The 27877-nt window shown below is 41.0% G+C and overlaps 1 protein-coding gene across 2 annotated transcripts in view; it reads right to left on the reverse strand.

Annotated features, from left to right (window-relative positions):
• AFAP1L2 (actin filament associated protein 1 like 2) overlaps positions 1-27877 on the reverse strand; it is a 114154-nt gene that overhangs the window by 11978 nt on the left and 74299 nt on the right. Inside the window, exons 4-12 of one of the 2 annotated variants that reach the window (XM_063132695.1) lie at positions 26766-26860; positions 21101-21191; positions 19235-19318; positions 14294-14499; positions 9880-10059; positions 6337-6426; positions 4109-4193; positions 1621-1725; positions 867-1078 (exon numbers count right to left, since the gene is read on the reverse strand). In XM_063132695.1, the coding sequence (XP_062988765.1) occupies positions 867-1078; positions 1621-1725; positions 4109-4193; positions 6337-6426; positions 9880-10059; positions 14294-14499; positions 19235-19318; positions 21101-21191; positions 26766-26860 (1148 nt within the window). The remainder of the gene's footprint in view (positions 1-866; positions 1079-1620; positions 1726-4108; positions 4194-6336; positions 6427-9879; positions 10060-14293; positions 14500-19234; positions 19319-21100; positions 21192-26765; positions 26861-27877) is intronic. The other variant, XM_063132694.1, reaches the window with a different exon arrangement.

Here is a 27877-nt window from a genome sequence, read left to right on the forward strand (position 1 = left end):
ACTTCTCCCTCTGGATCGAGGCAGGGTACAACAGTAATAAAAACACCATAAAATACATACAACCAATTCAAACGTTTAAAACCAATGCATCAAATAATAATAATATATTATAATTTCTGTACATAACATATTGTTCACATGATGAGCATTCTATATTTTGCCAAAGAACTGTGGAAGGACAGCACTGAATGAAGCAGAGTGTTGAATGAAGTGTGCAAATAATGTTCACAAAATTGTCTTTTTGGCAGTGGAGGTTTGTCACAAGCCCATTGCACCCCCTGATTGGGCGCCATGGGCTGGACAGGGAGAGCCCCCCCCCCCCCGTGCCTCTGTAAAAGCAAACAAAAAACAAAAAACAAAACATGGGTGGAGGAGAGAAACTGTGCTGTTCCTCCCCCATTTTAAATTTTTGTATTATCTGTATCTGCATAGCTGTGCAGATACAGATAATAAAAATAAAAATGCATCAGGGGAGGGGAGGAATGGGCAGCCAGAGGGAGGAGAGGTGGTTCACCTGGAGTCCCCCTCCTTGGGTCCTCCTCTGGCTGCCTCATTCCTCCCCCCCATTTTTTTTTTAACTTTTACAGAGCGGGAATGCTGGGAAGGAACGTAAGTGTGGGAGCAAGGCGCCTCGCGGCGTCTTGACGGGGCAGCTCTCTCCATTATGTTTCCATGCTATTCAATGAAATCAGCTTCAGCAACATGGTGTAAATTACTTCAAACAGGCAGTGCACATAAGGGAAGATAATCCACATGAACATTCCTCAGGGCAATGGTTGCTGCTATGCTCTTAAGACTGACCCATTCAACTGTATGGCACTTTGAGCAAGTGTGTTGCTTACTTCCACGAGAGTGACGACCCATACCTCTAACATGGCCCGCTCTTCCCCGTTATTCAGGATACGGAATGAGTAGAGATGTTCAGGACTTGGGTCTGGGATAACTTCACAGCCTATCAAGTTCAGAGGCTGCTGTGCAGTTTTGTTTCTGTTCTTGTCTTGATAGAAATGGAGCTGCCCATCCTTCACATAGCACCATCGAGATTTCCACTGGCTGTTCACTAGTACATTTAGATATGCTGGGGAAAAATCAGTGCACTCCTTTAGTAACATTACCTTCCTAGCGAGACCTGGAACCAATATAAAAGTGCCCTCTTCTTTAGACCAGCAGGGCGTTTGATCTGGACTGGTTGTTGTCAATGGTAAGACAGTTCTATCATATACTACAGGCTGGCAAACTGTGCAGATTTCAAGCCAAATTCTGATATAGAATGGGTTATTTGGAAGGCAAGTTGTGGTGTATAAATAATATAAAGGTAGATGGTCAAAATTGGACTTTTGGTCAGGTTCTGAGTAAGAAATAAGACAGGAGTATCCAAAAACCTAGATATCTTGTTCATTAAAAGTTTGAAATCCCACAAAATTCTTTTGACTAAAAGGTCCAGATCTCACTAATTTGCTTTTCCAAAAAGTAAAGAGAAAAGGAGCATTGGAGCCTTCTTAACTCTGGCTGCATCCACGGGCTACCTCTAAATCACTATCTAGACTGGCATTTTCTGCTAGTGGCAGGGACTGAAATAAAATCTAAATGTTTTAAAGGGGTTCCTTTCAGGTCACTTACTACAAGTGTCCAAAGATCTCTCAGGACTGTCCAGCGAGGCTGATTTCTTTCTCCCAAGGTTCATCAAATTGCTCAGTTTTAAACCAGATGTGCCTTTCTTCTTAGCTAAAAATAGTAAGAAATGAATAAAAACAAGACATATATCAAATTGCACCACTGAATTTCTAAAACAACAGCCAGGACATACAGTACATTAGAATCGTATAGAATTAATACTGTACACTTGCAGAACCCAAATTAATTGTGAACAAGTGTGGCACTTCCAAAACGAACCATGGGGTACTCGTAACAGAAAGGGGGTTCCAGGCATCCTGCAAGTTTCTGAAGAAAGAGAAATGTCTTATCTCAGTGCCTACAGATATCTGGCTGTTTATGCTTGGAAGCACCACACAGGATACATTTAAGTGGCATCCAAAAAGCAGGTGAGTTAGGGACAGGGGAAAGCATTCAAACGTGTAGGCTGGAAAAATGGCTTGAAAAGTTGCACCCCTCTGCGCATCACTCCGAACTCTCCCATGACAGGAACACCCACTTACACAAGCAAAGCAAAACCTTATTGTGGCAAGGTGGGTGGGGTGCGGGCAAAGTAACCACCAGACAGGTGGGCAGCCCTTCCCAACCAACTCCAAAAGGTGTTGGAATGAAGGCTCTGACCATGCTCAGAAGTGTTATTCCCTGCTAGGATCCAGGTATTTGGGGTTTTCTTTAGGCAGAGAGCACTACAAATCCCTGGAGCCCAGTGGAAATGATGCTTCTGAGCATGATGAGAAGCATTATTTCAGCAAGGTTTGGTGTTGGTCAAGCAGGCCCATCCTACTTCCTGCATGCATGCTTGATAGCTGGGCTCTCCCCTGCAGCTAGTTAAGCCCCTCCCCCTTTCACAAAGGCAAGGTATTTGTTTTGCTTGCAAAGTGGAGAAGGGGGTCTTTGCCATATGAGTTTTGCAAATGTTCCTTTTCAAGTATTTGAAAAACCACTTGAAGTTTCCCAGATATTTGCAAGGAATGCTCACAAAACCCAGGTGTTTGTTTGTTTGTTTTCAGGAGGCAAACAGGTCATTCACCCATCCCTAATGTGGTTGTTTTTTTCAAGTCAACATTTTGGTTTCTCCTCACACTAAATCCTTACCCATTACCTTGTTTTACCTTTATTATGAATACACATGACAATTTAGCACAGTGAGCTTTTCTAGATGGTTTTTTTATTGTACACTTGCCATTCTTTACTCATGGTTGGTTATGGGTATTTTAAACAATGTCATCATCATCCATTTTCACTCCTGTGTGTTACAAGTAAGTTTGTGTTTGTTGGTTTTTTGTGGAAACAAAATACAACTCTCCACCAGGGCAGTTGCATTGTTCTGTTTTGTTCCACTATACCACAGTGCCATCTAGAGGTTATGTACCAGAAAATACAGAAAGGCAATGAACGGGAGGGGGGAAGTGTGGAGATCCAATCTTAATTCTGCAAACAATCTGGAAGCAGAAGCAGCTCATTTAACAGCCTCATCTAGAAAAGCTCAGAGTACATGTAACCTGATGGTATGCTGGCCATCTAATATCCCGCCAAGTGGTTAGGAGAACTTTACCATACATCCACACTTGATCAAAAATTTAGGGGAGCAAGCACAGTTGTAAAGCAATGTTAGTCACAGAAAAAAAGGGACCAAGCTAACAAACTGATCCAAAATGTCCTTACTCTCAAGTACCACTGAGTTCAATGCACTCTTAGGATTCTAGTCTAAGGCCACAGCTAGACCTAAGGTTTATCCTGGGATCATCCAGGGTTCGCCCCTGCCTGAGCACTGGATCCCCTGTGTGTCACCTAGATGAACAGGTTTGACCCCTGGACGATCCAGGGATAAACCTTAGGTCTAGCTATGGCCTAAGAATGAATTCCTGTTGTGACTGATCTGAATGGCAAAATTCCCTTTGACTACAAGGAGGAAGAAGAAGTAGGGATATTACCCCTTCATTTTCAAAGGGCCAAAGAGGACTGAGTTTTCTCCCTTGGGAAGAAGACTGCAGCTCAGTGGTAGAATACATGGTTTGCATGCAGGAGGTCCCAGATTCAGCCCTGGTATCTCCAGTTAAGAGCATCAGGTAGGAGATAATGGGAAAGACCTCTTTCTGCCTGAAATCTTGGGGGAGCCACTGACTGACAGAATAGGCAAAACTGGACTAGTTGAGAAACACTCTGATTTGGTATAAGGCAGCTTGCCATCTTCCAAGCTTATTGTTCACTAAACCAGCTCATGTCTCCATGAATCAGACTGTAAATATATGACCCATGTCATATGATGTTGCTATGTAGGTTCACATTACACTATTTTTATTAATTGGGGGGAAATGAATACAGCAGACAAGCTCTAGTTAATTCAGTACAACCAGGCAACCTACAAGCTCAACATAACTGAGACAGGCGCTCCAATTCCTCTTCCCTCTTTGCCTAACTCAACAATCACATTCGCTTCTAAAACTGCTATTACCATCTTTAGTTTCTATCAGCTCTATGTGACCATCAGTGCTGCTTCCGCTTTCTGATGCCCCTGAATATCTCTCAGATGGCTCCACCTGCAAACAAGAAGCAGGAATGAGATCCATAGAACCAAGGATGTGGCAGCAACAAAGCATTGGCGGAAATACTGTTCTCTCTTCTGAGGAATTACATTTGCCAAAATTAGCTCAGGAGTGGTCACCATGTGTGGGTTTGCACATAACAAGGAGCCACCATGGGTGAAATTGTACCGGGGGGAGTTCACTGCTGTGGTGGCTGCCATTTTGAATATTCAAGCTGCTGCAGGGGCACACTGTATCTTGATGTTTTGGAAATGAGTTGTTGGGGAGCTTGACAAGCCACCCAGATCTCATGGACTGTTTTAAGGTTGTGGGAAGCTTGTCAAGCACCCCAACAACCCATCCTTGCTGGGTTCTTTTGTACAGTGAAGCTACAATGCACCCTCACCACAGCTTGAATATTAAAAATGGCGGCCACCACCACAACGAAAAACCCCGCATAAAAATTCCCCGATGGTAACTTCTCATTGTGTGTTAACCCACTCAATGTCAGAAACTATGAATGTACAAAAGAAAACCTGTATGTGAACACACTCCGCAGGGTCCCAATGACCAGTGCCTCCTTGAGTTGCTCCTCCTGTTCACCACTCAAACTTCCTTGGTCACCTACCTCTTGCTCTGGCCCAGACAAGGATAGTGGTGAGAAAATGGAGCACTATATGCCACTGCCTACTTGCTCACTGGCTCTCTGCCTGCCAAGCAAGCAAGTGGGAGTAATGATGAGAAAGAGAGTGAGGAACAATACCAGCTGGAGATAATGACGATGAGGAGACAGACTCATTGAGGGTGTCTTGGCCAAGGGCCCTCCCACCTGGAGCCGGCACTGGTGGGAATGCAAACTGAGTTTTCTCCATAGAGGACTGTGTTTGGCACATAGAGAAATATGCTTTTGAGGTGCCTCTATAATAAGCATTTAGTAAGACTTGTTTCTCTTTGCTAGATGCAGTTGCTCTAAGCGGAGGCAATCTTCCTTTCTTATATGGACTCCCAATATTTCCTTTAAAGCTTTATGGGATATGTTAATGCAACAATACTTGTGTCCAGCTCAAATTAACTACATTTTTAGAGTTAACTATTATGTCCTCATTACCACATGCTGTAAGACTTTCTAGTTGTGATTGTTTCTATGTAGTTTAGGTGTCATGTTGATAGCGCCCAGCTTAGCTGTATAATATCATGTAATGCTAGTTTATATTGTGGAAAGCTCTATAAAATCCCCTTTTGGTCCAGTGAAATGTCCTTCTTAATGGTGTGATGAGAAATATTTACCACGCCCAGGAATTTTTGAGCTTTTAGTGGATCCCTAGGTCACAGTCAGATTCCAAAATCCTTGTACTGGGCTTATTCAGAAGAAGAATTGACCATACAAAATTAGCAGGGAAACATCTTCTCATAGTAGCCAAACCATGTTGAAAAGGAATGTACCAATTGGGCCCTACATTGGTAGCTACATGGGTGCTAACAAAAAATGTTCTATCTCAAATCATCCCAGCTTTAGTCTAGATTTAAAAAAATCCAAGATACATATGTATTTAAAATGTGGTTTTTTAAAATCACATATGACTAGGTATTATTTTTATTGTTCAGAATCATTTATCTGGATTAGGCCCATGGCTTGGTCATATTTCTTCCAGCTACAATTCTGCACTCAGTAAAATCATTACAGCTTGCAACTTCGTAAACATCTGTAATGAAAGAAGTTTCTGCTTCACCTAGTTGGTTTGCTTTTGTCTTTTATCTAGAATGATATCCAAAACACACACACCCTTCCACAATGCTTGTTTATATAACTCTTTCATTTGGGTTTGAACACAGCTAAATCTAAATCAGCTAAGTCTAAAACCAGAATCCTATTTGAAACAAACCTATTAGAGAAACAAGTGGTTGCAAAAGAAGTGTTGATGTTAAAGAATGGAAAGGCAGATTGACGGTGTTCCAATTGTGCTTCTTTCAGCAAAAAAAGGGGCTGATTTTTCTTCATATGTAAGTTTCAACCATTTTCCTGTTTTGATGATGGAAGTTACTTCCAGATGGGATTTTTTCTTTTTTCTTTTTTTAAAAAGAAAAGAATAATATGATGCAACAGAAGATTTTAAAAGCTACTCTTTCAGCATCACCTCTCTTAAGAGATAAGACGTACTTTGGGATAACAAAGCCGCTGGGAGTCTGGAACATATTGGTTCCCTTCACACAGCCCATCTGGACAGAGACCGCTTGTCTCTTGGATGACCTACGTGGAAAGAAGGAAGAAAGAAAGAAAGAAAGAAAGAAAGAAAGAAAGAACTGTGAGTAAGGCCTTGTCCCATGGCCATTTAAGTCATTTATTTATTTGTTTTTTACCCCGCCTTTCTAACAAAAAGTGGCACACAAAACAGCTTACAAAAAAAAACACCACAATTTAAAATAGATTAAAATAACAAAACATTCAAATACAATAAAAAAACATAACCATTACAGAATAAAAACAGCCCCCACTTACAGGCCCAAGCCTTCTTGAATAAAGTGGTCTTTGCCTGCCATCAAAAGGATGGCAGAGAGGGGGCAAACTTAGGGGTTTGGCAGCCTGGGAGCCACCACCAAAAAGTCATTTCTTTTTTTCTTTCTTTTTTTGTTTTGGGATGTAAGTTGTGTATTCAACTGACACACCACTCAATTTGTACAAAGCCTCTCTTAGATAAAATGAAAAAAAGCTAAACTCCTAGAAAAATCACCAAAGTCCATATAAACAACACACAAAATCAGAGGACATGTATGGCCAGATCCAAGAGTGTCCTAAGCAAATTCAGGGTGGCTTCTTTCGCAACCATCTGTATGCACTCCAGTAAAACTATCCAAGTACAAAACACCACATGTGTCAGGGAGGGTTGGAAGTTTTCTTTGTTCTTTTTACCTTTTGCTCTTCAGCTGTTATCAGATGATAATGCTTTTAATCTCCATGATATAAATAGCTTCACTGACACTTGCTGATTTCTGCATTTCAAACAGCTATTACAGGCAAAGGAGAAGACCAGCCTGCTCGTCCCTTTAAATTAGAAGCAGGGGCCTGATGTTTTCCCTGTCTGTAGTCCCTTGCATTTAAAGAGACAGGCAGCAAATAATATATCCAAGCATCTTCGTTTCCTACTTGGGCACCTCAATACAAATTATTGTGTAAGAAGCCATCTGCCTCTTCACAGCAAAACTGCTATTGGGTCTCGAAGGCCAAGGCAAGAGAGCCAGTGTGGTATAGTGGTTAGAGTGTTGGACTGGGACTAGGGAGATCCAGGTTCTAGTTGCCAGGGCCATGAAGCTCACTGGGTGACTTTGGGCCAATCACTAACTCTCAGCCTAACCTACCTCACAAGGTTGTTGTGAGGATAAAATGAAGAGGAAGAGGACCATGTTAGCCACCCTGGGTTTCTTGCAATATATGCTACATATAAATGTAGCAATAACAACAACAACAACAACAACAACAACAACTCTATATACCACTCATCCATTTTGAAATACCACTTACTTGCATGTAGGGTCTTACCATGTAGAAGCAGGTAGCCCTGCTTTTAGCCCCAACCCCAATGCCATGAATGCCTCTAGCACAGGGATGGGGAACCTGCAACCTTCCAGATGTTGTTGGACTACAGCTCCCAGCATCCCTGACCATTGGCCACATTCATGGAAGTTGGAGTTCAGCACAACTGAAGGGCCACAGGTTTCCTACCCCTGCTCAAGCAACGTTTGCATGCTGAGTCTAGTTGTTTGCAAAGGAATCTCAATGCACAAGCAGTTGCTCATGTGTAGGGGCTCTGAATGTGTGAACCCAGTCTCAAGGTTGATTCTCATGTTACATTTTGAAATGAGGGATGCCCATTGCAAAATACACATACCCCTTTTCAAGTGCAAAAGTCATGGGCATGTAACATTTGACACCCCTCCCTTTAAAATACTCAGAAGCAAGATCCCAGTTCTCCCATCCTCTAAGCTCCCCCTATGACATATTGCTCAGTAGTTCAAATGCCCAACCAAAATTTTTGCTAGACTATTAATGTTCATAGAATCCCCACTCTTTTCCTTGCCAAAATAGATCTGTCATGGGAAAGGCTTTTTCCCCCTTACCTGCCCAACCCGCAAAAGGGGCATGGAGGGATGCAGATTTTGCAAGTTTGCACTACAAATTGAATTGTTGGATCTGGTAGATTTACCTCTCCCACCCCAGTTTTCACACACAAATCTCTCCTTGTTATAGAATCATTAAAATTTAAATTGCCTTTATCTATAGAATCATTAAAATTTAAATTGCCTTTATCTATAGAATCATTAAAATTCAAATTGCCTTTATTTTTGAAATTAATATTGCTATTAAAACATTTCCTATAATTGATATTTCTATTATATCACCAATTAACATTAAATAAGGGGATACATTATATATTTATATACATTTAGCATTGCATCCAAATAATAACAAGAGAATGTTAGTATCATATTCAAGATTGAACCCTGCCTGCATATACTAGATTAGAAGAAAAATCAGCCAAATTAGTGTGCTAATGCCCACAAATGAAATAAACCTTTGTGTGTTCAGAATGAGCAAGGTTTGTAAAACGGGGCCACATTTCTGTTTCTTCAATCCTGGCCGTTTCATGTTTCTTTCCCCTGACATACCCACTCATTTTTTTTTACAAAAAAGCTAACTTGATAGGAGTAAAAGCACACACAAAAGGGGGCTAAAATGTCCCTCTGTAAAGTTTTCCTTTTAAACCTAACCAGACAAAGCCAAGTGTTTGCTAAGCTCTTGCTGAAGAAAGGCTCCCTTCATTATTGCCTAAAGGGTTGGGTTGTGAAGTTCTCCTTCATCCTCCCACATGCAAAGGGTAACAGGGATTTTCTTGGATGTACTCTTGTATTAGTCATGAGAGTCAAGCCGGCACAAAGCCCAGCAAATAAGGGTAAAGGATGGAAGGTATTCTGCTGCACTAAAAGATGTATGGGAACGGAGGCAGAGCTCCATCTAAGGGAAGTTCTGATGTGAAGGCCCCTTTTGAATTTTGAATTGACATTTTGATGATAAGATTCAGCACTTTGGTTAGCTGCTTTAAAGTTCTGGCTGGTTCTGACTCAAACCCAGAATGATGCACAGCCCCACCAAAATCGGAGCCGCCAGCCTCCACTGTATTTGTCCATCTAGCCCAGAATACTTTGCTATGAGCAGCAGGTGCTCTCCATGGTCTCAGGCAGAAAAAGGTCTTTCCCATCACCTGCTACCTGATCCTTTGAACTTGAGACATCAGGGATTGAACATGGGGATCTTCTGTACACAAAGGATGTGCTCCATCACTAACTGATAACCCCCTCCCTGAGTGGGAATGGACCCTAACCTGAATGCAGGAAATAATGTGTTCCTAATATAAATTCCCTGCACTCTTTCACCCTGTGAGGAAGGAGCTAGGAACTAAACAGAGCACTGAAACTTCATCCTCCTATTCGTTCAATTTCTCTTGGATGTGTGAGATCTCTCCAGGCATGGCTCACACATGTACAACTCTCTCTCCATAGCCTTCAGAACTAGAGCTGTGTGCGTGGTTTAATGGAGATGTTCTCAGGAGTCAGAATTCTGTGCTAGCATGGCATGATTGTGGGCACATGAAATCCATATAACCTGAAGACAGTGATGGAAGCGGTCACACGAGATCGGTCCACTCACTCTGAGCCATTGTTCGGCCTGGTCCTTACTCTGCAAGCCCAGCACAATTACATCTGCATTCATTGGGATGATCTTCAGCTTATGCTCCTTCTTCCTCACATTCTTCTCCTTGTGGATGACGCTGCAGCCCAACAAATTAACATCCAGCTGGGGATTGTGGTCCTTGGAAGTCTTGTAGCACTGGGAACAGAAGCAGTGAGGTGCTTGTAATGGAACCTAAAGATGTGTTGTTGCCTAATATTAAAATACCTAAGACTTGCTATTTAAATCATGAGTTGTAACTTTAAAAAAATAATCAATTAATAAATAATAGTTTCTTAAAAGTGAAGCCAAAGTCTATGAGTTTCTGAGTGTGCACATTATACATATAGTAACTAATTACTATAGGAAATTAACGAGAGGAAATTAACAATAACCACCCAATACAAAGAGGAAGGCTCGTACCCAATTTCATATTTAATGTTCAGATGTTTCATGGGCGTGAACTAATAGTGATTACCAGCAGTGATACACAGAAGATCCAAAATGTATAGTTTGGTGAAAGAACTATTGGATGAAATCCTCTCGGTCCCACAAAATGGTTGTAGTTGGTACTTTCTCCAATGGTAAGCTCTGTTACATAATCCAATAGCAACAGCTGTAAGGGAAGCACACTAGGCTTTTCCTAACTTATTGATTTCCTAAACATTCACAGAGTAGATTATATCTGCAGCAATGGCTGGAAATAACTATCCAGGAGTTAAGGGCAGGGATGGCCAAACAAGCAATGTTCATGGTCACCCAGATTCTCTGAGCATCAAATTCTCATCGACAACTTCACTCACTCTCTATCACACTCATCCTAGCTGGTTGTGGAATTATGGGAGCTGTAGTCCAACACATCTGGAAGGCACCAAGTTGGAGAAGGCCACCCTATGGGGATAGGGCATGGCAGTGGCAGGACACACCCCGTGGCAGCTTCCCACACCATTATTATTATTATTATTATTATTATTATTATTATTATTATTTTAATGTAACCAACAAGTGATAAGTCCCCTAACAATTGATGCCTAAGCAACTGTTATATAAAATTAATTAATACAATTTTAGGAGGGGTGATACAAAGAAGGAAAGAAAAGAAGAAAAATAAAGGGAGGACAAAATAATAATAATTAAATAAACAAACTAATTAATGTGTGAATAAACAAACTAATTAATGTGTGCAGTATGATCTATATTTCCATGCCCTGTTATGAACTGCCCTAACTGGCAGAGCTCCAAGTCTCTCCCTGCACAGGAATTGTACCATTTCTTTCGCCCAAATACTGCACTACCAGTCATGTAGTGCAGTAGATTTTCAGCGCCGCCACTAATAGCTGCTACTTGACCACATTAGTATCTAGGCTTTCCAGAGGCAACTGGTTGACCACTGTGGGAAGCAGAATACTGGATTACATACAGTCATGTGAAAAAGGAAGTACAACCTCTTGGAATTGTATGATTTTGCGTATCAGGACATAATAACAATCAACTGTTCCTTAGCAGGTCTAAAAATTAGGTAAATACAACCTCAGATGAACAACAACACATGACGTATTACACTGTGTCATGATTTATTTAACAGAAATAAAGCCAAAATGGAGAAGCCATGTGTGAAAAAGTAAGTACACCCTTACTGCTTCCATAGGAATTAAGATGCTAAGTAGCAGACAGGTGCTGCTAACCAAATGCCCGTGATTAATTGATCATCAGCAAGTATGACCACCTCTATAAAAGCCCAAAAAAAATTCAGTTTGCTGGTCTGGAGCATTCAGGTGTGTGCTAACACAATGCCAAGGAGGAAAGACATCAGCAATGATCTTAGAGAAGCAATTGCTGCTGCCTCTCAATCTGGGAAGGGTTCTAAGGCCATTTCCAAACAATTTAAAGTCCATCATTCTACAGTGAGAAAGATGATTCAAAAGTGGAAAACATTCAAGACTGTTGCCAATCTTCCCAGGAGAGGGCGTCCCAGCAAAATCACCCCAAGGTCAGACCGTGCAATGCTCAGAGAAATTGCAAAAAACCCAAGAGTTACATCTCAGACTCTACAGGCCTCAGTGAGCATGTTAAATGTTAAAGTTCATGACAGTACAATTAGAAAAAGACTGAACAAGTAGGGTTGTGCACGGACCCCCCGCTCCGCCCTGCGGGTCAATCCGAAAATTTTGGATCGGCCCGCTCCGCGCCGCTCCGCCCATACTCCGCTTCTCTTCGCCGCGGAGCTCCGGCTCCGAATCGGAGCTCCGCAGTGGAGGGGAGTGGTGCCAGGTAAGGCCGGGAGAGGAGGGCGGGGGGGTGTTACCGGGCCCTGTCGCCGTCGCCGCACGTGCAGCAACGGCGGCAGAACCCGGTAAGGGACCAAGGGGGAGAGGGGCCTTACCTGCCTCCGTCCGTGGTCCGTCGGCTTCTTCAATTGAGCCCGCGGTTCAGTCAGGAAGTCAGCCAAGTGCGGCCTAGACTTCCTGGTTGAACCGTGGGCTCAATTGAAGAAGCCGACGGACCACGGACGGAGGCAGGTAAGGGAGAGGAGGGGGGGTTACCAGGCCCTGCCGCTGTTGCCGCATGGGCGACAGCGGCAGGGCCCGGTAAACCCCACTTACCTTTCCGGCGGAGCTCTGGATCGAGGCGAAGGATCTGCCTTCACTTTGATCCTCTTCGCCACGCTCCGCTGGCCCCCCAATCCTCTTCGCCTCCACCTTAAGGGGAGGCGAAGCACCCCGCTCCGCTTCTAATTCGCCGGTCCGATTAGAAGCGGAGCACATCCCTATGAACAAGTATGGTTTGTTTGGAAGGGTTGCCAGGAGAAAGCCTCTTCTCTCTAAAAAGAACGTAGCAGCACGGCTTAGGTTTGCAAAGTTACATCTGAACAAACCACAAGACTTCTGGAACGATATCCTTTGGACAGACAAGACCAAAGTGGAGAAGTTTGGCCATAATGCACAGCGCCATGTTTGGTGAAAACCAAACACAGCATATCAGCACAAACACCTCATACCAACTGTCAAGCATGGTGGTGGAAGGATGATGATTTGGGCTTGTTTTGCAGCCACAGGACCTGGGAACCTTGCAGTCATTGAGTCGAGCATGAACTTCTCTGTATACCAAAGTATTCTAGAGTCAAATGTGAGGCCATCTGTCCAACAGCTAAAGCTTGGCCGAAATTGGGTCATGTAACAGGACCAAGCACACCAGCAAATCTACAACAGAATGGCTGAAAAAGAAAAGAATCAAGGTGTTGCAATGGCCCAGTCAAAGTCCAGACCTCAACCCGATTGAAAAGCTGTGGCGGGACCTTAAGAGAGCTGTGCATAAACAAATGCCCTCAAACCTCAATGAACTGAAGCAACGTTGTAAAGAAGAGTGGGCCAAAATTCCTCCACAACGATGTGAGAGACTGATAAAGTCATACAGAAAACGATTACTTCAAGTTATTGCTGCTAAAGGTGGTTCTACAAGCTATTGAATCATAAGGTGTACTTACTTTTTCACACATGGCTTCTCCATTTTGGCTTTATTTCTGTTAAATAAATCATGACACGGTGTAATCTGTCATGTGTTGTTGTTCATCTGAGGTTGTATTTACCTAATTTTTAGACCTGCTAAGGAACAGATGATTGTTATGTCCTGATATGTAAAATCATACAATTCCAAGAGGGTGTACTTTCTTTTTCACATGACTGTAGATCTTTGGTCTTATCTATCAGAGACCTTCTTGTATTCTAAACATTAGAGATTGTGAGGAACTGTTCCTTTCTTCACTTTGAGAAAACCACTGATAAATTCTTAACATCTGGAGAGGGGTGTTGAACCCTTTTCAGCCTGAGCGCTGAATTCAGTTTTGGAGAAGCTCTCAAGGCAAGGCCAAAGGCAATCTGCACAGCACATAGTTAAGCTATGGCATTTGCTACCATCAGAAGCAGTGATGGCCACCAATTTGGATGGCTTTAAAAGGGGAATAGACAAATTCATGGGGGATAAGGCTATCAGTGGTACTAGTCCTGATGGCTTTATGTTGCCTCCAGTATCAGAGGCAGTATGTTGCTGGGGAAAATGAACAGGAAGGTGCTGTTGCATTCCCTTACTTGGGTTTTTTCACAGGCAGCTGGTTGGCAAACTGTGTGAACAAAATGCTAGACTAGATGCCCCTTTGGTCTGATCCAGCTTGGCTCTTCTTATGTTCTAATGGGTGGGGCCAAAATACCCCAAATACCAGCATATTTAGCTTAAAGTTCTGTACTGCCAGTAACTCAGATTCTGTACTGCCTTAAGAAAGGCATTTCCCAATTTAAAATGGGAGTAAACCATGCAAAAACTGGGAAAGGACTCCAGGTGGGCCAGATTGAGAAGATGCATTATTTTACATGCACCTTCTGACAAATGAAACACTTACCTGCAATCTGTTGTCCTTAATCACACAAAGCTGCTTGGCCCACTGGCCCAGCCATTTCTTCCGCCAGAGGAAAGCACAGATCCGGGCATCTTTCATGAGTTCAATGGAAGCTTCAGGGGAAGGCCATTGATGGGGGGCTGACTTGCCTTTACTGCTCTCTTCCTCATCGTAGGATTCATAGGAGCTGCTGACCGCTTCTCCATCATCTGCATTCAAGTGGGATGGGGAGAGCATTATATGCACACCTGGGTAACAAGGCGATTTGCTTCTTTCATGCTCCATTCGGCAAGCTGGAGAACATTGCAGCATGCATGAAAGGAGGGACGCCAAAGAAAAGGTAAGGGTGTCTTGAAAGCTTTGAAAGCTTAAACGCTGGTCCAATGAAATATGCCATCTTTACTTATCCTCTGTGTCCCACACAACTTTGATCAGCATGCACAAGCCAGGTGTAGACCACAAACCAAAGCCTTTATCAGATGTTAAGTTCTGTATGTGATAATGATAACCATCTTGTGATTATCTGAATGTGTGATCAACATTTGATCATGTGGCTCAGACGCTAATTTTATTTGAAAGGTGAATGGTTGGAAAAACTCACAGGAAAAAGTTAAATGCTCTCAGTACCTCTTAGTTCTGCTCAACTTTTTGCATTTGATTAATGCACCGGATAGAATCAATACAAATGTAAACATGAAGATTTGCATATTCTACACATTTTGCTTCTAATATTTTGCACAGCTAATTCATACAAAGAAAGCTACGGAGCTATAAAGGAAATCTCACAATTTTGCTGATTCTTAAGATCTCTCATATTTTATGTAGGTATTTTTGTTATTTTGGCATTGCAGATAACATTACTTGACTGGAAGAGAAATGCATTTTATACATTCTAGATTCTATTGAACTGTTTCATGTTCACATGTTTGTGAAGATTTAAAAAACAAAAACAATATGCTAATAAAAGAATCCGAAGCTAACCAAATGCTGCTATAAAGGCATGTCTGCACCAGCTCATTTTTTGACAACCTGACACTGAAAATAGTGTGAGGAGCTAATGCAGTTCAATCTTGTCAGTACTCGACTTCCTGATTTCTTCATGTGAAAATTGGCCATATTGGCTGGGGATGATAGCAGTTGTAGTTGAACACACCTGGAAGGCTGAGAAAGGCTCCTTTCGAAGGATTAACTCCCCCCAAAGTATCCTTACTTATGACTGGACAAATGTTTCCCAATGTCATTCTCCTGTTGCACCTTAGTTGTTGACAGAGCTTGTATCCTTTTTTTAGATATTGAAATTTGATCCCCACCCAATCACATTAGACACTTTCCACAATTCTTAGGGGATTGTTTTTGACTTTGGCCTTGCATAAACTCAGCTACTAAACAATCCTATGGGAGTCTTTCACGCACACACCTTCTCCATTTTTATTTTTGCATAAAATCATTGGCACGTGGATAGGAGTGCAGAGGTTCAATTGCACTTATTCAGTGTCATTATTTTATAATTGCATTTAATGCACAACAAATGAAACCACAAAACTCAGGAGGAGGAAGTCCATATTGACAGGAATCATATAAAATTAATATCAAGACAAACTGGATTTTTTTTAAAAAAAGACATGTGAATAAGGAGGGCTGGTGCAGACCTACCCTAACAACAATAAAATGAATTCATGCTGCATCCTTTTCACATGCTTGCAAGTTGTCTAAACACTACAGACAAGAAACCTAATCCTGTCAATCAGGATTAGCTATTACAGAACCAACATTATCTGTGTTGGGACATCACATTAAACCACAGTTTAGTGTGTCAACAATCAGCCCTTGAGAACTTTGACTTTGCATGGTCCACTGCTTTCCTCTTCTTTTCTGGCAACTCATAAGAAGGAGTTTGGATGTTTTGTTTCTATTTTTGCTTAACCATACTTTGTCACGTCTTCCAAACTGACAAACTATGGTTTGTTTGAAGGAAGCTAACCGAAAAGTGTGTGTTATGAAGCTGGCTTGTTTCAACAGTTTGTCCATTCAAAGCACAAAAGGTACAGTTAAGTAAAAATGGGGGGGGGGGAAATGGAAACTCCTCTTTTTGGCCATGACACAAGGGAGGGGTGGAGGCTAAAAGCCTGAGGCTCTCTGGGGCTTGTTCACATCACACTAAGCTGTGATTTAACATGATGTCTGAACTCAGCCAAAGGTTTGCATCATGAAAGCCGGACCTTCATCTTATATTGACCTATTCCTTTGCACCACTTGTGGAATGGAAGAGCACTGCTGTAGTAGCGCAAATAAGTGTGTAGCATTAGGGATCAAGCCAGAGTTAGGTAAAGTCCATGTTGGAGTAAGCAGCTCAGTTTGCTCCTTGCTCCAGCGCTGGCTGGGTCCTCTACCCCAGGACATACGTCACAAGGCAACATGAAGGGAACATTCATGCAAAAATTATGCTAGATTGACACAATATGAAGAATCCCACAGCCAAATTCTGAACATGGAAATTCAAACAAATGGAGGATGGGTACTTGCATTCTCTCCCCAGAAATCTGGAATGAACTTAGGTATTGGTTCACAATCTAAACTGCCATGCACATGTGATACCCAATAATACCCTTGTTGGGCAGTTCCTGAGCCTAAGTGTACGATGTGTGAATGTCCACTACCAGCTCTTGACAGAGGAAAATACCAAGCTATGGGGGTGCATGAAATGTCTGGTTTGTGTTTGCTAGGTTTCAGAACTAAAGACCTTCTGTTTGCTTCATTCCAAATAACAGACCCAAACTCATTCATTTTCCGATCCAAACTGTGACTTTAACTGTGACAACTGAAGACTTTCATTTTATAGCTATTCTCCAGACACACCCTGCTCAGTCTCTTTCTTTGGGCACATTCCTCCCATGCTATCAAAATGTTTTCAACAAGGCTGGAAAAGCAAAATCTTGCAGAGGGTGTGCAAGCTTTTATCTGCCAAGAGCCACTCATGAGTCAGTTGCTACTTCCAGAATATCAAATGAAAAAATAACAGCCACAAATCTATGCTTCAGTTGGGGAAATATTGGGTTTAAATTGTCATTCAATTGCTTGTTTCCCAGTAGATAAACTGCTAGATCTTTTCCACTGTAGAATAGTGGCAGGTGTGCATTGCCGGTGGGTGGGTGGATATTGAGCAATCCTATATACATTTACTGAGCAATCCTATACCCACTTACCTAGGAGTAAGTCCCAATGAACTCAATGGGGCTAACTTTTAAATAAACCTGTATAGCATTACACTTGTTTAACTGTTTTATATAAGGTAGTGTAGTAATTGTAAGACCCAGTAATATGAAATGCTTAGTAAATAAATACAGGTTGTTCAACATGCAATCAAAACAGTAGAGAATGGTCTACGGCATTTATTAAGGCCTTTGCACCCTCCCCTCAGGTACAAAGCATTCAATTCTCATTCTAAACTTATCTCAGAACACGTGAATAGACTTTTACCAAATTTAATAACCAGCCTATGAAATATTATAGATTACAGAAATTGTGCACTTTGAGCAATATCCAATGCTGTCACTCCGTTTCTACCACTAATGTACTGCTAGCTCAATGGTGCAGAATCTCCAGCTCCTGGGTCTAATTCAGACCCAGGGTACCCCAAAATCCGGCCTGTGCTGCTTCTTGGGGTTGTTTCGGGGGGGGGGGGCGCTAATGCTCCAAGCCCAGCTCCCTGGAGGAATCCCCCTGGAAGGCTGTGTATGCAGAAGGTGATGAGAATTAGGCAAGTCCTGCCACCCCTCATCCTCACTGCTATCTCTGATCTCAGAGAGATACCAGCCTACAGAATGTTAGGTGTGACTTTTCAATGTTTGAGATATATATATATATATATATATATATATATATATATATATATATGTCCTGCTCTGACTTGGAGCCCTCAGTAGTAGGAACCTAGGAAGCTACATTTGTTTTGTTTATTCATTACATTTATATCCCACTTTTCTTCCACCATGGAACTCAAGGTGGTTGTGTGTGATTCTCACGTGGTCTTCCCTCCAAGCACTCACCAGACCTAGATCTGCTCAGCTTCAGCAAGGTGATCTGAGACCATGTTCCTGAGTCAGACATTTGTCTACCATCAAGCTCAAGTTCAGTATTGTCTACATTGACTAGCAGTGGATCCCAGGGTTCCAAACAAGGTATAATTCTGTCAACAGTCTGAAGAAACCTGTTGAAGAAATTCTCTAAGTCTTTTTCACCTGAGCTGTTGTCTATATAGACCCAAGCTATGAGGTACAGGTCTATTGTTTGAACAACCACTTCGAAATGTGGGCATTTGCTATACTTTCCCTAGCTATCTATCCATACTCTGTACCCTGGAATTTGAATATCCCCCTGAGTGTGCCAGAAGATTACCCAAAAGAAAAGAAGTCTCTGTAAGAAGCCAATAAATCACCATACAGATTTAAGCTTCGGAGATACCTGGTGGAGGCAGTAGTTAAAACATGATTCAGGGACCTGGGATATCTGTACCACACACAAGACACAACTCAAGGCAAAAGAGACTTATGGTGCCACAATACCAGTATCTCTCACTTTCCCTTATTTTTTTAAAAATAAAATCACTATCCCATTATGCCATCTGTATTCTAAACAGTATGTTGCTTCTTACCAAGGAAGAATGTTTTTTCCACTGATTTCCTGCTCTAAAGCTCAATGAAGTTGAAGTGGATGGGAATTACTTACAAGAGTGTTGTTTCCACAGCTAAGATTGACTAGTGACACGTACAATTTTAGCTCAAGCTTGGTTAAGAGATTGCAAAAGAATATATAACATCTTGCCTATTCTCTATGATGTGTGGCTGGGAGAATCCTTGACATGAATATGATTATAGTGGAAGACCTTCATATGACAAAATGCTGAAAGGTAACACATGAGTGATAGGGTTTGAAAACATGCCATACCCATAGTAATTGTGGCATATATTACTCCCTCGGTAACCTGCAACCCTGGTCTGGATCCAGTAGCTGCAAGCCTACCATAAAGACCTGCATAATCGCACATGGAGAAGAAAGAGAAAAAAGAAAGAGACCTGCAAATGAACCTCTCTGTTCATCAAAACATGAATTAAACTCTTTTAGCAGGACAAAGTATAATTAATGTCAAAATACATCATCATCATAATTAGAATCAGTCTGCAAAAACTTTACAGCAGTCCCTTATACTACATTATGATCACCACCATCCATTGTCATGACCATCAAAAAGATGGTACCAATTTCGTCTGAATAATTATTAGTCAATATTCAGCCCTTCATGATACCACTTGGGTTGTTTGTTTGCTTTTTAATTACACCATTCAATTATTTTACCTTCAGAGCAGGGAGTCAAGGAGGAAATGCTTACTGTTCATGTGACGTGGCAAAGTATATATGGGGCACCACTGTGTTGATGCATGGAAAGCAAAAAAAGCAAAAAGCAATCCAGACATGCTCTCCATTCATTCCAGGTAGGGTGTCATAAATCCTTCTGACTTCCATCATGTGCCACAATGGAGATTTACCATTATTCTGCCTATGCTATAAGAGGGCTGTGTGCATGCAACGATTCTGTGGCTGAATTGAACAAACACAGGAACTGGTATCGGTTCAGCCTTTCCCATACATACATACATACATACATAAAAAAGCTGATATGCAACAGTTGTTGAGCATTCAAATACATCTTAAGGCAGATAGTAAATGAAGTGGTGGTCCTAGACCTGGCCTATTAAGCATTTTCAAGAATGCTCCACATCATAATTGCCATCTAGGGAAACTAATCTAGTGATTAGGATATTCGCCTGCAACCTAGTAAAAATATCTATTGATCTCAATAATCTTTTGTTTAAATAACAATTCCAGTTGAGCTTTCCACACATCTCTACATGTTATCACTCTTAATTGGGCAATTACATAGTTTCTATGTATGAGACAAAACCAAAAATAATGTAAAATCAGTTCCCTGGCAAATGCCCATGCATCAAAGGATGCCTTCTGGCATGTTCCAGAAAATGCCATAGAATGTCTTGCTTTAACAGGAAAATACATGTTAGAAAGCAATTTTGGAACTACTGGAAGTTGGAACAGGCACTCTCTCGATTTGCAGCTAATCTCTGCTTCTCAAGAGGAACAGTAGACTGTGGGTCACACATGTTTTTGAGGATTTAAAGTCATTACTGTCCCTTCCCTTCTGTAGTAATTCAGACTACCTCCATGCATAGTGATGACCAAGGAAGTCTACCCTTTCTATCCAGGAAGTCACCCACCTGTCAATCTTTTTTTGAGAGGGCTGAAGCCCAGTAGAGTCTCAAGAGCAGCCTCCCTCAACCTGCTCCCCTCAGATGCTTTGGACTAAAACTCCCAGCATTCCTGATCGTTGGCCGTGCTGGCTGTGGCTGCCAGGTTGGTAGCTGGTATCAGCATCCAAAAGCAAGACATGTATCGTTCACTTTCATGAAGATACTACAGATCTCGGCTTCTTCACTGTAGCCTTATTCAGTCAGGAAACCTTCTTCAGCCAAGTCGGTGGCAGTGGAACCTGACTGAAAATGTTGTATGACCACTTCTGAGGTCCAGCATGTCTCTTACTAGCTATCATTTAATATTCTATGATATTTAATTTGTAGCATGACAAATGACATATGTATCTCATATATTTGCAATTTCATATTTTGAGGGCTTTCCCCTCCAAGATGCAGTTGAGTTGGCTGCTTTTAGAAATAACAAAACTCTCTGTAATATCCAAGGTAACAAACAGCAATGAAACGTTGTAAATACACTCTTACATACCATTTACAGAGATGCGAAAGGGCTCAGCTTCTTCATAGTACCCTTCTGGAGACTCTGTTTTGGGGCCTGAATGCAGTTTTGTTTCTGGAATCTGAAATATAAACAAAAGCTTGGAATATGTAGATAAAGAGCCAAAGAAAAAGTTTTGAAATAAATTCCCAAGATAGTATCTAGAATTCAGATCAAAGGAGCCTCCTCTTGTGAAGGCAAGACAAATGCCATTGGTAAAACTTCTAAGAATGGATACAGCAGTATACATAACAGAGTTATAGTGATGACCCAACATGATACCTGTGATTATCACATGATATTTTGTATTTCTGAATCCAAATCAATAGTGTTTTCCAAGAGGTAGTCATATAACTGTGTATCCAAATTCTCTTTTACAGTATGTAGATTTTGGAACAGCACAGCCAAATACTACAAGCAGTGTAACAGTACAACTGATGGCTTTTTTTCTGGAAAGGCTCTTGTGACTCTGATTCTGCAGTCCTATACCCACCTACCTTGGAGTAAGACAACTGTGAGTAGATGTGTATAGGGTTGCAGTGTAAGTTGTTTGACAAGTGGAAATTAGACAGGTTTAGTTTTTCCTGGCATGCCAATACAGTGATAAAAAAAAGTTTGCAGAATTTCTTAATATTAAAGACTGAGGAGCCCTACTAGAAAAAAAGATCACAACAATAGGTGACATTCCTTATGCCCACCACGTTTCTTTGGGTAAACCATGAAAAGCATACACTGCAGGAAGCACAAAGACAAACAGAACTGTAAAGCAAATCACAGTTAAATAATTATTATAGCATTCTTAGTTTTCCCAAAAATTGAAGCTGTAGGATACAGGGTAAGTCAAGAAAACTGGATCATTCAGATCTCTCTAAAAAGAAACCCTAAAGTTAAATTGGAAGGGGCCAGGGTCTTTGGCATTTATTTGATTACATCCAGATTGGGATCCTGCAATAAGGATGTTGCTTCTTATCCACTGCTTCATTAAAAGTATTTTTTTAATGAGAATGAGCTGTACACTCTGTCAGAGTATGAGTAGAGCCATCTCTTGTTTCTTATTTTAAAGTTGATCTTATGACTGTACAATTGCATTTTAGTTTTCTCTTTTAAAAGATTAAAAGGGGGGGTAACCAAGTTGGAAATACACCAGACATCTTCAAAGTCAATTTAAGCAAAAAGGAAGTAGATAAATAGTACTGAAGTAAACGAATACTTTCAAAAGATTCCAAGCACTGGAAAATCCCTGGACAGTGGCCAAATCCATCATAATGAACAGCCCAAGGTTTAGGAAGAAAACAAGATTTTTCATTGGAAATATTCACATGCAAGTGACAAGGAGAAATTACAATCAATATTTTGAGGATAAACTCAACTGCCTAAAGAGGGGAAACTGATAGAAGCTCTTCTTTGGTGTTTCTGTATAGGTTGCTGTATGTGGTACTGATGAAATTCGACTTCACATCGCTAGAGAAAACCATGGCTGGAGATGTGATGGGTACACATTTGACTCTATCCTTACATTAATTCCTCTACAATCTCAAGCAAACCATCCTTATTCCATTCCAGTGACTCCATAGCATGAGATGGACAAGATTTATATCAGAAGAGATCTAATTTACATGTATCAGTAGTCCAACTCCAAGAACATCTTATTCTTTTGAAATTGAGGTGGTTCCACCAGTATTAAAATGGCTTTAAAGATGTTAAATCTTAAATGATTCCAACCATTTGAAAAAGAATCTTAGCCAATGAATCTCGTTTTAATGCTGACATTTCCTCTTACACAATTACTTCAAAGATGAGCCAGATCAATATTACCTTTGCAAGAGCCTCCAGGAAATCCCCTGCTGGAATTGTCAAAAGGTAGGAGTATATATTGATGCTAGCTAATTTGGGTATAGAGTGGCAGATGTTCGATTTGATATAACCACAATTTTCTCAACTAACTGCTCTCAATTGGTCCCTTGGCAAAATAGTTACTCACCTTTGCAAAATGGTTAGATGGAAAGTAATACACAACAGTACAAAGCGCTGATGTCAGCTCTTATGGCAGTTATGGATAGTACATAAGAACCTGGTTAAATATTTAAGTGCTTAAAAACCGAACCGCAGCATAAAACCACCTTTTCAGTGGCGGCCAGGCAGGGAGCATGTCTGTGATTTACTTCTAGTGCTAGCTGGCATTGGAGCCAGAGGCTATAATATTTTCAAGAAAGTTTAAAGCAATAAACACATCTCTGTCTACAGTCATGAAACAAATTGCCGTATCTTCCTATGCGGTAAAACAAGTTTTGGATAGGAGGAAAAACCTGGCTACTCTAAATTGTTTCCCACTAACAATAGAAACCAGATGGGTAGTTTCATCCTTCAGTGATTTCAAAGCTCCATTTATTATTTTCTCATAGAAACATGGTATTATTTTCTCACTATTGGAGGTGGGATTAAACTTTCCTGTTTGGTTATGAATTTTAAACTCTTAACTATCCAGCATCATAAAATAAACATGACCATTAATTTAGGTTACTTTGTTTTGGATTTCAGTTTCTCTAGCTATTGGTGCTTTTTAAAATATTCCTGATTTTATATGAATAGGCAATACCAGTATGATAAGCTATACACAGAATATAGGTTATTTGATTCTCCCAGAAAATCTACATCGCAGTGCTTCACTACCACAGCTGTTGTCTTACATACAACTTAATTCAGTTGCTCTCAGAAATGGTGAATAATTATGCCACCTGCTTTACAATGAAGGAAAGGAGTTGGGAAGAAAGAAAACAGCTTCCAAATAGAAAATTGTTGGAGAATAGTGTATGTGTGAGTGTGTGTGTGTGTGTGTGTGTGAGAGAGAGAGAGAGAGAGAGAGAGAGAGAGAGAGAGAGTTAGTTAGTTAGACAGCTTCGGCTATGGGGCAGTATATAAATGTAATAAATAAACAAAATGGATGCCTCCTTCATAAGTCCTGCTTTGGATGGGTCTTGGTTTGCTGCTAATCCTAGGTCTGTTTTAGGAAATTCTGCCCACATATCAAGAGACTAGAGCTAAGTCTTATCGCTTCCCATTCACGCACACAGAGTCCCAGGTTCTGTTTTTATGACCAATAAAGAACTTCAATACACAAGCCAAGATCAGAGGCTGTTATTTCAGGTTTGTTACCCTGAGATAATGAACCTGCCGTATATGAACAAGGAAACTTGTGGAGCTGAGCCAAAACTTCCTTGTTGACTTTCATCATTCATCAGTCACTGAAGTCAAGTTCTCACAAACAGCAGCTGAGGTGATAAAAATCTGTTCAACTGAGCTATTTCAGGCTGCAGGACAGGGAAATCATATGATGGAATGCTCTTTCAAACAAACAAAAACCTCACCTCATAGAAAACTAGATGTCAGGGAGAATGGTACTAGAGGTTTAGCCTTCTCCGTCATATCACAGGGAGAATTCTAAGCACAGCTTCTTCAGTTGTGAATAATGACTAATAGTTAATTAACACATAAATGTAAATTACTTGGCACTCATCACTCAATGACTTAGCGTGCGATATGTCACTCAGGTTAAGAGCTTTTTCTACACAGGACTGTTAATCGCTTAATCTAATTTCGGTTTCATTGCAAAATTGAGCTCTGAGCTCTGCACAAAGAGCTTTTCCTTTTCTGCATTTCCACTACATAACAACTAGGTGGCCCTGTGCTATAGCGGAATACCACAAATATATAAGTAATTCTTTTGCTTTCAGAAATAATACTCCATTTTCCCCAGTCTAAAAAAACCTGTCAGTGGTGAGGATGGGTAAGTCACAACACAACAATATGTCATGTGGTAAAATGTCATAACAGGAATTCAGACCTTCTAGCCTGTGAGCCTAATCCAAACCACAGAGTGCCCTGGAGGAATCCCTCCATGGGGAATCCTTGCTGTTATCTTCAATCCCAGATTGGCGATAACATCAGGGATGTAGGCAGTGTGGGTAGGGGACTCAGCCACTGGTGGGAATAGCAGCTGTTTATCCCATTGCTGGCCAAATTAGGGATGCCGGGCACCATTCCAAGCCAGAGACTTGGCTGCTGGGAAGAGCAGCTATTTGAGAAATTCGATCTTTATGGATTCCAAATCGAACCTCTTGATCCTACTGTCAACTTTGTGAACTAATGTGCAAATTGGAATTTGGTTATCCACCAGATCTGATGTATAATGGACATATGAATCTGAGCATAGTTCTCAGTTTATAAAATGTTTCAAAATACATTTCAAAGTGTTCATTTTGAGACAAAAGATATGCAGAAATGCATATTTTGAGAGAAAAGGTTTTTCAATTCAGATAATACAGAACTGGGGGTGGGGGTGGGGGCTTGGGGAAAAAATGCACTTTCCTCCCTCTCTCAGAACAAGTCTTCTATAAAAAAAAATATACAGTCAGATGTAACCAGCCAGATAGATTGGCTAGAAAACTTCCTTGGGCAATAGAATGTATTCATTAGAACAAAAGCAGTGCAGTGCATCTTAAGGCCTCTGATCTTCCTTTTCCCAGCAACCTTGAAGGGACACCCACCCATTAAAATCCCTGGAGCACAATTTCACAGTAATAATCCCTCAGATCACCCTTTGACTGTAGTTCACACAGCCATTTCCTCAGCAGACCACCCACAGGCCCTCACCTCCCCCCCCCCACACTGCACACACACATTCTTTCAAGTCTTCTACAGTTTTAAAGCACAAAGTTCCTCACAGCTGAGATCCCCAAGTCTATGTCCAATATCTAAATGTTATGATCTAACCTCATTGTGCTCAAATTGATTTGGGGAAGAAAAGTTCCTCAGAAAACGGGTCATACAAAATGGAAGCCAAGTTTAAATTAATAGTCACCTGATGGAAAGGGATAGGTTTAACACACTCCGCAAAAATTCAGTTGATTGAATGTGGCTACTCTGAGTCACAAACAGCATTATCGACAACAATAAAATTTGAGCATCAACAGCAGGAACAGTTATTAGAAAATAATTTGGAAAATATTTTTTGTGCAAATAACTTCTGCGCTAGAGAAACAAAGGTTCAGTTCTGACAAGAACAAGGTTTTTCCTAGGTGCCCCTTCCTCCTTTCTTTCTCACACAGTAATTAAAGATTTCAAGGGTTTGTTACACCACAGTTTTTTGTTACATATGAACCAGGAAACTGGGGTTTAATTTCAGACAAGACAGGATATCAAAGCAGTAAGCCTATGCGGCAGGGTCTTGCTATTTACTGTCTTACTCTGTACAGCACCATGTACACTGATGGTGCTATATAAATAATAATAATAATAATAATAATAATAATAATAATAATAATAATAATAATAATAATAGATCTGACCTTGATTTCTAGTCCAAGATTACACCATGGCATGAAATATCTGGAAATGAGCTGAGGTAAAAACAAATCTCTGTGTGTTTATTGCACAGTGGTAATAAAAACAGTTGCCAATTCCCAGAACACTGTTAGTACTCTATAAATGTTTAATGATTACTACTGTATTATTTGTGACTGAAAATACTGGGAATTCTGGGAATTTTTTCAGACTTGCATTGAAGGGCATTCAATTCTACCACAGAACACCCATGTAGCTTATATGATTGTTGTATAGCAGCAGTTCAAAGGAAGTAAAGGAACAAACAGGAACTTACTATTTTTGAAGGTGGAAGGTCCGGCAAACTCTTCTGAGGAGGAGACAAATGCTGTTCCACTTCCCCATTGGTCAAAAAGTCTCTGAGACCTAGCACTATGGCCCAAACAGAAATAACAGCATGCAAAACTGTCCATTATGAAGACCATGCTCAGTAACATTCTTAGATGCCTTGCTTTAGTTTTGGAGGAAGTCTAGCATTAATTAGAGAGCATATTTTAGACCACAAAAATGGCATTTGATACCACCTCCAAGGATATGGCAAAAACCCAGTAGAGCTAAGGACTTGTTCTCTTGCTAGTTGTGGGTTTATTGGCACATTTTCACTTGACACTGAAAACAGCAAAGACCAAGATGCCTTAAAAATAAGCTCTCTACTCACAAGGCAAGGCTGGTGTCTATATTGAGCAGTCCGATATATTCACCCTGTCATTACAGTTGTGGATTAAGTCTGCAGGCAACTTGGTCTTTTCCTAATTCAAACAAAAGGTACTTGCACTGAATCTCAGCAGGTGGATAATCCTTCCAATCTGATTTTGCAGCTAGTTTACAAGTGAAGTGTGGCTTCACTGCTATTGTAATTCTGGAATCCACGTGATATTAGCGATATAGGAAAGGGAAGAAAGCAGTAGACGGTTCTGGCTATATTGACAGTGAATGGAAGAAATGCTCTTCCGTTCTTCAGAGCCTGACTATGAGTGGAAACAGATGACTGCTAACCACACAGAAGTGGCTTAAAACCACACCACCATAGTTGCTTAAAAATATATCACATCGTGGCTATAGCCATGCGTAAAGGCAGCTGTCTCTCGCTAAAAGGTAAAGCCAAGCCTCTGGATTTCTGAATGGATCCAAGAGGCTTAAATAGCTAAGTAATCATCGGCAGCACAAATGGTCCTGCTATCCTGAAATGTGATGGTGTGCACAGGTGCCCATGTTTCTCCCTAGATCAAGACTATCCTCATATAGGAAAAATGCCACATTTGAAATGGGACTGTGCTTCCTACAAATATCCCAAGCAAAACAGCTACCGAAAATAGAAGCATTTCAAACTTGCATAGCCTCGTAGCAAAGCATTGGGATGAATCTGGAGTGGACTTGGCTGCATACTTG

This window comes from Elgaria multicarinata, chromosome 8 (assembly GCF_023053635.1).
Source record: "Elgaria multicarinata webbii isolate HBS135686 ecotype San Diego chromosome 8, rElgMul1.1.pri, whole genome shotgun sequence".
Lineage (NCBI taxonomy): Eukaryota > Metazoa > Chordata > Lepidosauria > Squamata > Anguidae > Elgaria > Elgaria multicarinata.